The sequence below is a fragment of the Elephantulus edwardii genome, unplaced genomic scaffold (assembly GCF_000299155.1).
Source record: "Elephantulus edwardii isolate Elephantulus edwardi_28Jun2011 unplaced genomic scaffold, EleEdw1.0 scaffold00126, whole genome shotgun sequence".
In the NCBI taxonomy this organism is placed as follows: domain Eukaryota; kingdom Metazoa; phylum Chordata; class Mammalia; order Macroscelidea; family Macroscelididae; genus Elephantulus; species Elephantulus edwardii.
In genome coordinates, this window is record NW_006399876.1 from 235,142 (window position 1) to 246,253 (window position 11,112).

General features: G+C 46.9%; 1 protein-coding gene across 1 annotated transcript; it reads left to right on the top strand.

Moving 5' to 3' along the window:
• Positions 1 to 4,794: 4,794 nt before the first annotated feature.
• On the top strand, positions 4,795 to 6,673 carry LOC102855523 (interferon-induced transmembrane protein 3-like). Its single transcript, XM_006893192.1, has 2 exons — positions 4,795 to 4,992; positions 6,482 to 6,673. Exons 1-2 carry the CDS (start codon positions 4,807 to 4,809, stop codon positions 6,671 to 6,673), a joined length of 378 nt encoding a protein of 125 aa, XP_006893254.1. The 5' UTR covers positions 4,795 to 4,806.
• The last annotated feature ends 4,439 nt before the right edge of the window (positions 6,674 to 11,112 follow it).

Genomic DNA, 11,112 nt, shown 5'->3' on the forward strand with positions numbered 1-11,112 from the left:
AGTTGGTTTAATTACTATTGGAAAATGCTTGTCATTCCTCTGTAGCATCTGGTCCCCACTGGACCCTCATCATTTCCTTCACCTGCTCCCCCCACCGACCAAATGGTGCAGCTCTGGAACTGCATCCTGGCCCATCCTCACCCTTCTGCCCCCAACCCTCACCTCCTTGTACCCCCAATATATTTTTCCCAATAAAAAAAAAAATTTAAAAATATATTTCAGCAATATTTTACTTCCATGTGATAGTATTAACAGTACTGTTTTTCTTGTGATAATTTCTAAATGCTTCTACCTCTTTATCTATGGTTTCAATTCTTCCATCTTCTGCAATTTCTTCAATCACTGTTCAACTTTTTCCACACCAATATATTCCTTCTGGCTCCTATCTCTGAAGTATTTGCTTTCTTTCTGGCTTCCATTCTTTCTTCCATCATTTGTACCTTCTTCAGTAGTTGTTCATATGACTTCACATCAGTAACTTCTATGTCTGAGTCTGGAGTATTCATTGAGTCTGCAATTTTTTTTAAAAAGAAGAAAAAGACGAAGAAGAAGGCTTAATTTGTTTTTTGACAGTGTTTGAAACTCTTTGTTGATTTCTTGACATTATGTGAAGTTTTTCTTGGTATGTGTGACATTATTTCTATTGTGTTTGCATAGACTGTTGATAGTTCTTTATCCTTATGATGTTACTGGTTAGTTGTAGGCTCAAAGTGTTCAGTCTATAGGGATGGGCAATTCATACTACTGGAAGTCCTTTCTGGGCCTGTGGAGCAGGAGAATTTGCATTTCCTGAAGTCCTTCAGGTCCTCTCTGGTCTACAGTGCAGCTTTGCAAAAATCCCACCTTATTGCAGCCCCCTCTCCTAAAATCTATTGTTCTCTTTTGTCTGAAGAGTAGCCCCACAGTAGCCAAGTTCCCCAACTAGACCAGTTTCTGTCCAGAGGGTGGGTGGTGTAGGCAGTTCTTCCCTAGCATTTCAATGTGCCAGCTGTGGGAGTGAGTCTCTGATGTGATTGCAGTCCCCTCTTTTAAATTTTTTTATCTTCTTTGGTGTTCAGGATCCCCAAATGAGGAAGTTTCCCCCCAGGGCATTTGCAGCCCTTCCCTCCCAGAACCTGAATGTACTGGCTCTGGGACTGAGTCTCTCATCTGATTGCAGTCACATGCCCTGAAGTCTATTGTCTTCTTTTGTCCAGAAGACAGAAATTTAAAGAGAAGCAGGTGTGTCATTGGCAATGACTGGAAGAAGCAGACGGGAAGTGAATGCAAATGGGTGTGATATTTTTCATTAATATTTTTATTATTCATATACATTATGTTTTATAAAGTCACTAATTTACATTCTATTTTATTAGTTTATAATGCTATATAAATCATTACGTTGATTTACAATCATCTTACTAATAACTACTTAAATGAAAGCATATATATTTAAGGCAACTACTTCATGCCTCATGCTCTAATATTCCTATTATAGATAGCCAATTTCTGATTTGCCCATCCCAGGAGGCAGTCGTCAGAACAGAGCAAGGAAAACCTGCATGGTTCAAAATTGGTACAAGTGTGCATGAAGGATGTGTCCTCTCTCCATATCACTTCAATCTATATGCAAAACAGATTATCAAGGAGGCTGGGCTCTATGAGGAGAAATATGGCATAAGGATTGGAGGTAGGGAAACTCATCAACAATCTGCGTTATGCAGATGACACAATCCTGCTTGCTGAAACTAAGAAGAACCTTAAGCGCTTGCTACAGAAGGTCAAGGACTGCAGCCTATAATATGGATTAAAGTTCAACATCAAGAAAACAAAGATTCTCACCACTGGGCTGATTGGCAGCATCATGATAGATGATGAAGAGATTGAGATTGTTGACAGCTTCAGTTTGCTTGGTTCAACATTCTCTGTACCAGGAAATTAAAAGATCAATTGCATTGGGAAAGTCTGCTGTCAGAGACCTCTTTCCAAAGTACTGAAGAGCAACGCTGTCAGTCTAGAGACTAAGGTGTGCCTGATACAGGCCATGATCTTTGCACTTACTTGCTATGCATCAGAGAGCTGGACAATGACTAGGGAGGATAGGAGGAGAATTGATGCCTTTGAGTGCTGGAGGAGAGTATTGAATACTATGGGCTGCTAGGAGAACAAACAAGTTCATCCTGCAGAGGAAGAAGGCAGGCTGCTCCCTGGAGGCAAGGATCCTGAAGCTTTGTCTGACATATTTTGGACATGTTGCAAGGTGGAATCAGTCCTTGAAGAGGGACGTCATGCTTGGGAGGGTGGAAGGAGAGCTCAGGAGAGGAAGACTCTCGATGAGACGGATTGATTCAGTCACTGGGGTAATAGAGATAGGCATGTCAGAGACAATAAGATTGGCAAGGGGTAGAGCAGGGTTTAGGGCTGTTGTACATAGGGTCTCTATGAGTCACAGGCAACTCAATGGCACATAACAACATCTGACTAGTACTCTGAGGGAACAAGCATGCGCTTTTGCTGAAGGATCCTCTGTCCATCTTGGAAACTTTGAGCATCTGCATCGACAAGCGAAGATCAGTCCAGAGGGAGTGTGATATATAGGGGTGTGAAACTGTTCTGAATTGAAACACTGGTGACAGCAGCAACAATATTATGAACATTTTTAAAAAACCCACTTAATTTCAAATTAAATGGCTTAAAATGAAGAATTCAATTAGGTGAATTTTACCTCAACTAAAAACAAAAGCACACAGGTATCAATTAAAGAAACTACATTTAAAAAGGCAATGCTTACCCAAAATAGATAATTCTGTAAAGATTTGGCTACAGGAGTTAAGCTGGTCAAAGCATTCACTGCCTGAGTTAAAGACACAGCAAATACCCTGCTCTGGAATACTAAACCCTTAATTCCCACATTGAATCTGCCTTCTGATAGATGTAGTTTTGGAAACAAGGATGGTCAACAAATGAGAAAAGAAAGAGTACAAAATATCTTGGAGTCCAGCTAACATATTTTACTGCTTATTTGAAGAAAAACTTCTCCATAAAAGTGATGACAGCTAGAGTTCATGAGGGCCCACAGCCATTAGTTCCTCTTCCCTCACCTCTCAATTAAAAAAATGTTTCAGTAGTTCATTTTTATCAAGGCACAGTCCTGCTACTCAGACAAAATGCCACATTTGGCGGTACGACAGTTATTGATGCAGATGGGAGCATTTCCATGGGTGTTATCAGAACAGTGAACAACTTGCACCACCAGGCCTCCCTGCAGGAGACAGGTGATGAGATCACGTTGGAACCTTGGAAGGACACTGGAGGATTATGCCTTGCAGATATCAGAAAACGCAAACTATGAGATGAGGGACCTGCCAGCCCACTCACCTACACTGTCTGTCCCTCTCTGACCTCATCCATGAAGGAGTGACCAGCAAGTTCTCCCTGCTCTGCCCACTCCTGCCCCATGGCAATACCATACTCCCAGAGCACCTTTGTCAGGAGTCCCTCACCAGAGTGGTCCAGGAGATGCACAGAAGGCACATGACGGCCTTCAACAGGGAGTGTTTCACACTAGAGATTGGTCACATGGATGAGACCAACAACACTAGTGGGAAGTGCTGAGGTAACACAGAAACTGTGACTGCAGAGAGCAGCTGGAGCCCTGGGAGGGGATTCACCAGGAGACAGAAGCAGTGAGGCCCTGGGAGTCTGGGGACAATCCTGCCCAGAGCCCCAGACCTCTGATGTGGTGTCTGTGAGCCTTGGCTCACCTGTGCCCTCAATGAGGAGCCATACGTCCTCACCACACACACCAACACACGACCTCTATGCAAAAAAGGGCATAATAGACAGCAGGGAGACACTCAGACCCTGTGTGTGACCATATGCTGCTGACCTGCCTTTGAGCTGACACATCCTGTCCCGGAAAATGAGGGCACAGCTGAATGGCCAGACAGAGCCTCTGCCAGAATGTGTGTAAATGACAGGAGTCACAAGAGCTGCAGACACAACCGAAGACTCCCTCAGACAACTCCCACAGCCTTCACTACTCAATGGGGGCCCATACCCTTGGCCTGGGGGCCCTGCAAAGGGGCCTGGGGACTCCTGCGGGGAAGCCAAACTTGTGTCTACAGCCAGGAGCCACGGTGAGTTCAAGGAACCTGAGGTCACCTGGAGCATGCTCTCTAGTCCCAGAGAAAGGCAGTGGGTTAGAGCCGGAGAGAACTGGGCCCAGAGAGTGTGGCCTTGGGAGGAGTCTCAAGAGTGGTCCCCCTGCCTCAGGGGCTCAGCTTCCTCTCTGCTTGCACCTCCCTCTGAGGGCTCTCTCCTGTGAAGGTCCACCTCCCTCTATGAATCCATCTCCCTTTGGGGTCCACCTCCCAGAGGCACCTGGACCATGAGTACCTGGCAGAGATGATGGGAGGGGACAGTGAGGACATGCACTAGACAGGTGGGCAGAGGTGAAGTAGATGAGGGTGACCCTCAGTCAAGCAAAATGTGCCCAGGGCCTAACCACACCCTGAGAGGATTCTGGGAGAAAGCTGGGCAGCTCCCTGACCTCACAGTGCCCCCTCCTTAGCCCTCTGCCTCCTCCCCACCACCAGTCACTGAATACTTTGAATGTCCATCCCTCTCAATTCCTGGCCAATTTGTCCACTTACAAAACACCAGGAAATAGAAACTTTGGAAAAATACAAACTATTCCAGAAAGGGAGGGCCCTGGGAGCTATCCCCACAGCATCTGGATCTCATTAACAACCGGGCTCTGCATCAGGAAGCACTCTTTCCAGCCCTTCTTCAGACTCACAGCGCTGCCTTCCCCAAGCCCAGGAGATGGTCAAGGAGGAGCACAGGATGGCTGGCCTGGGGGCGCCCCACAGCACTGCACCCGTGTCGTCCACTGTCATCACCATCCCCAGGGACACCGCTGTGCCCGACCACGTCGTCTGGTCCCTCTTCAACACCCTCTTCATGAACTGCTGCTGCCTGGGCTTCGTGGCATTCGCTTACTCTGTGAAGGTGGGTGTGTGGGGTCACGGGGAGTGCTCCACCTGGGTGTGAGGGTGCTCTTGTAGTGCTTTCTGCCTCAAGGGGCTCAGGAGCGTTCTTGTGTGTGTCCATGCATCTGTGTGCATGTGTGCTGTTTCTCTCCTGTGTGTCTGTGTGTGTGTGTGTGTGTGTGTGTGTGTGTGTGTGTGTGTGTTGTGATGTTTTTCTTGTCCCTGTGGTTGTGTGTGTATGTATTTTGGGGGGTGGGGTGTCCATCCCAGCATAGGTCTGAGATAATCCTAACGGGGAAGCATGCAGGTGACTGTAGCCAGCTGTAAGAATGGCTTGGTGAGGTGTCTGATCTTTAACCTCTTAAAGGGAAAGAAAATTTTATTCCTGTGAGGCACAGGCTAGACATACATGCTATTTCCAACCTTTTTTCCCAGGTCTGACATCAGCCATCCCTCCCACAAAACCCTCTGCTTCTCTGCAGGGCTCCCTAACTTATAGCAATGGCTACACAGAACTCCCAGGTCACATTCACAGTTACGGGGTGTAATAGGAGAACAGGATACTATTTGGGATCAGGGAAGACTCGGGGCACAGCACTTCCATCATCCGTCAGGTCTGCAACAGCCTCATGCAAGTGAGTCCCCACTCCAACAGCAAGCGTCAGCTGGAGACACTCAGCTCCTCACTCTGTGCTGGCCACCTTGCTCCCAAGAGGCCTCAGCCCTCTGCTTCACTTCCTCAGTCTTCTGGTTCCACTGCAGCCATTTCTCTGCCATGGCTTTTCCTCTTCTTCCAGTGACTCCTGGTCCATGAGGCTCTCAGCTCATGGCTCCAAAGGGAGCTGCATCTGTCTGTTATTCTCAGTGGCTGTGAGGTGCCCTTTCTGCCTCCGAGCTACCTCATCCTTAGGGGTGGACATATATGCGTTCTTTCAGTCCCATACAAGATCTATGCACCTGATTTGTGTTATTAGCTAGCTATCCCCAACCGCAAGCACTTATTTGTGTGATCCCACCCAACACTTGGTGGGAGGCGCAAGATCACAACTAGAAAGGCCATTACAAGCCAGTCCGGTGTGGTACATCCACTGTTTGAATGGCCCCTGAAGAATTCTCCCTCCCTCAAAGTCTAGTGGAGAAAGTATTTGAACAGGCGCCAGCCAGTTGAGCAAAGTGCTCTCACTCAGGGCCTGTGGGTGGGGTCCTTGAGGTGGGGATGGAGCCACATGGGAGTTCAGCAGAGGGACATCTGCAGCTCCTTAAAGATGAGGAGCTGAGGAAACCTGGCCCTTGCTGACGTGGTCCTCAGTCAGGTGTCTAGGCAGGCCGAACGGCCTCTCAGAGAGTGAGCTGTCCTGCGTGAGCGCCAGAGAGAACTGTGGGCTCCAGATCCACTGAGCTTGGTGGAGGGTATGCTCTAGAAAGAGGATCAGAGACCCCAATACTACCACCAACTCTGGCTCCCAGCAGGCCCCTCCCAGCCCCCCTCATCATCTCTTCTCCTCCAGTCCAGGGACAGGAAGATGGTGGGCGACGTGATAGGAGCCCAGAGCTACGCGTCCACTGCCAAGTGCCTGAACATCTTCGCTCTGGTCCTCAGCCTCCTGGTGACCGTCCTGTTCATCATTCTTATTGCCACGGGCACAGTGATGAGCTTACAAGCCGCTGCAGAGATGATTAAGAACCATCCAGGCTACTAGTTCCTGCCCTTGCTGTGGCCTGAGTCCTCTGGCCCTCTATCATGGGTTCTGCAACCTGGCTATCCACTCTACACATTGTCCTGCCCACAACAGTTTGCACACCCACATCTGCCAACAAACCATTTCAATAAAGTGCCCGTGTGTGTAGTGCGTTGTGACATCACTGAGGAGGGGCCCTGCCCTAAGTCTCCAGCCTGGTCCTGAGCAGAGGGGTCATTCTACCTTGTCCCCGCCAGGCTGCACTGAGAATACAGTACAGGCCCTCAGGCCTGGGTGGTTCTGGCCTCAAGTGGGCTTGTCCCTGGAGGGAGGGTCTCTGGCACATGAAGACACCCAGTCACTGGACTGGGGTTCTGCTAGAGGAGGGGTTGCTGCCCCTCCTGCAGAGAGGCCTCCTGTCCCAGGCCCAGGGCAGTGCTTGCTGAGTGCATGTGTTCCTCTTGGTACCCAGGGGGAACAGACTAGGGAGCAGGCCTGCAGGCTGGGCAGAGACAAAAGGGGGCCAAGCTGCTTCTCCCTCCAAGTCCTGAGGGTATGGGTGGGACGGGCTCCCTGGAATAGGGGGTGCCTGGCAGCCCATGACCCTTCCACGGCCAGCCCTCTGCCGGCATGGGTGTCCACAAAGAGGATACTGGCGAGTCCTGTCTGCAGATGGTCTGGGTTGTCACTCTGCTCACATTCTCCACTCAAGCCCCCCCTAGTTCACCCCATCACCGTGCAGTGCGTGACTCCCAGGGTGCGCTCCCAGTGGAGAGGATGCACACGCAGGCCCCCCTCCTCAGGGTCCTGAGGTCAGGTGGTAGAGAAGGGGCTCAGGTCTTGCAGGGTGGGGACTGGGAAAGCTTTCGAGCCCAGTGGGGAGCAGTGGTGCCCTTGCTGACGTGGTCCTCAGTCAGGTGGCTAGGCAGGCCGAACGGCCTCTCAGAGAGTGACGGTTTAGAAGAAGAGGACACTTTTGGGCCTGAATCAAACATCAGAGAACAGGGACCAGAAGGAGACCTGCCCCCTACAGTCTGAACTCTCTGTAGCCTTGTCTCATTGGCTCAGGGTCAAGCTGTAATGTCCTTCCAGAGAATAAGCTGTTAACAGAGTTTCACCTCACAAGCAAGGGACATTTCCTCCTTATCTCCTTTTAAGGAGGAAGGTCCTTCCTTATGGGGATGTAACCTAATAAATCTACCATTACTGCTTACCCTCGTTTCTGCCTCTTCATCTCTTCACGTCTCTGTGCTCTATTAAAAATCTTCCACTTAAGGGGAGCTCTGGTGGCCTAGTGGCAAGGAGCTGCAATTACAATCCCAGAGGTGCAAGGTTCGAATCCACCAGATGCTCTGCCGGGGAAGGAGGGACAATCTCCTCCTGTACCAGTCAGATCTGATTTGACGGTACACGCACACAAAAATAATAAAAAAGCTTCCACCTACATGTTAATGCTCCAGACACTAAAGTCTGCTCTCCCAAGAAACACTATGATTGCTGTACTCCGTATTTCGCTGGTGTTTGAATACTGTTCTCTTCCTCTGTCTCTTCCGTCGGGTATAATTCCTTTGCCTGTACAAGAAGGATACACTAGGGCACTCCCCATATGATAAAATATTCTAGTTTCTCAGTTTATTTGTTAAGTATACACACTGACTAGGTGCACTGAAAGAACCCAACCCTAAAATAAATAAATAGATAGATAGATAAATAAATAAATAAATAAGAACCCAACCCTGACATCTATATTTTCTGCTTTTAAACCATGCAAAATCTCCTTGTTCTAGTCAGACTGCTTCTTTGTCTGCATCTAGGTTCTGCATGAGCATAATTAAATGTTCCAAAACCTCATTCTTTATAAAGAATAAAGAGATCCATATTTATATCCTTTCAAAAAAAAAAAGCAACCCAACTGAATGCATGAATTATCAAATAATACCAGTAATATCACATGCAAGTAAAATCTTCCTGAAGAGTATTTTAAAATTTCTGGAGCGGTACTTCAACAGAGAACAGCCAGAAGTTCAAAATGGATTCAGAAAAGGCATGAAATAAGAGATCTCATTGCTGATGGCACATGAAGAATTTTGCATAAAAGAGAAAAATGCTAGAAAGATATTTACTTGTGTTTTATTTACTAACGTAGACCAAGAGGCTGTTGTGCAAACAGAGCAAGGAAACACTGAGTAATTTAAAACTAAGAAAGGTGTGCATCAGAGTTATGTCCTTTCTCCATACCTAAATAATCTGTATGCTGAGCTGATTATTCAGAAGCTGGACCCTATGAAGAGAAATGTTGCATCAGTACTGAAGGAAGACCTATCAATACCCTTTTTTAAAAAAAATTTATTTTATACTGGTTTACTTACAAATTTCATATACATTGTTTTTCACATCCGATCTTTCCCATTTTCTTTACCCACCCCTCCTTCTATCCATCAAATTGTATGACCCTATGATCACCCCCTACCCATCTTCACCCCTCTGCTCCTGCCCGCCCTTCCGTGAATCCTCATACACGGTTTACTAGTTATCTATTTCTATAATATTGACCTTATACCATATTTGTCCTTATGGAACTGAGTTAGTTTACTTGGCCAAATGCTCTCCAGACCCTTCCAACTTAGGCAGTAATTTTTAAAATCATTGCTCCTGCATGCTGCATAGTATTCCATCGTGTTACTCAATCTATTCCACTGTGGTTGGACATTTAAGCTGTTTTCATGCAATTGTGAAATATGCTGCTTTGAACATTGGTGTACACATTTTTGTTTCTGCCTCAGTTCTCATTTTCTCAGGGCATATTCCAAGCAGTGGAATAGCTGGGTCACATGCAATTTCTATTTTCAAATGCCAAGCTGCCTTACAGAGTGGTTGTACCATTTTACAATCCCACCAACAATGTATAAGAGTTCTTATCTCTCCACATCCTCTCCAACATTTATTACTTGTTGTCCTGTTAAACTCTGCCACTGCTACTGTGGTGAGATGACCTGTCTTTGTGGTTTTGATTTGCATCTCTCTTATCACCAGTGATTTTGAGTATTTCTTCATGTGTCTGTGTAGAGTCTTTCCACGTCTTTTGATTATTTTGTAATTGTGTTATCAGTCTTTCAATGACCTTTGTTATACAGATAACACAATCTTGCTAGCTGAACGTGAGGAGGACTTGAAGCACTTGCTGCAGAAGTTCAAAGACTACATACAGCCTTCAATATGGATTGCGTCTCAAAGTTAAGAAAACAAAAATCCTCACCACTGGATTGATAGGCAACACCCTGATAGGTGGAGAAAAGACCCAGACTGTCAATGACTGTATCTTACTTGGATCTATTATCACTACACTTGGAACTAGCAGACAGGAGATCAGGAGACATAATGCACTGGGAAAGACTGCAGTCAGGGACCTCTCAAAATTATTGAAGAGTGGGCCCCCGCCTCGGGTCTCAACAGCTCGGGGCAGGCTGAGAGGCCATGCCAGAGCATCCCAACTTCACGAAGGCTCTGTGTGAGCCATGTGGTCCCTGCCGCCAACTTGCCTAAGGGGAAGGGCCGCCAAGGGGCAGTGAAGGAGCAGCGAGGCTGTCAGCGAAGCTGCCTGCAAAAGTGGAAGAAGGGAAGTCCAAAAAGACAGCAGAAAAGGAGAAATCTTCTGACCAAAAAAAGCGCAAACAAAAGGGGAAAGGGGAGCAAAAGGAAAACAGGCTGAAGTGTCTAACCAAGAAACTAAAGAAGATCTACCTGCAGAAAATGAAGACATTAAAAAAGAAGAGCGACCAGCCTCTGATGAAGCAGGAGAAGCAGCAGCCAAGTCTGATTCATAATCCTCTACGTGTCTTATCAGTTGTCCCGGTAACTCCTTTCTTCTACAATTCAGAGGAATTATTTTTTTTAAAGGGACAACATTTACTCCTTTTCCAAATGTTACAGTAAAACCAGATGAAAGAGAATGGTTTTAGCAGTTAGAAAAAAAAATACAAATCTGGGGTTTGACCATTAAAAGTTATTTACAACAAGAAGAGGGGAAAGACAAAAAGTTGTTTCACGTTACAGGCCTCCCTCCCCCACCCCTAAAGCCTAATACTTGCTTACCCAAGTCAAAAAAAGAGACACAGTTGATTCACAAACTGGAGGTTTGAACTTGAGTAAGACATTTATAAAAACCTGGACAGAGACAGTGTTTTTCTCAGCCCAGGGGCCACTAGGCACAGCACAAGAGACTAAAAACTCAACAGGGGGAAGGCTGGATACTCAGGGTGTAGGAGTGTAGGCACCCCACTTCTTGCTCAGGGATTTGGGGAGCAGGGCAAACAAAACCTACTTGGAAAAGAATTGGGGGGAAAACCAGCAATTGCTTTCAGCAGGGGTGAGGAAAGGGAAAGAAGTCAGGGCAGGAGCATTTCACATCATTAACCTAACTTGGGAAACTGTAAGGGACCGTCTTCAACTGGCCTCAAGAG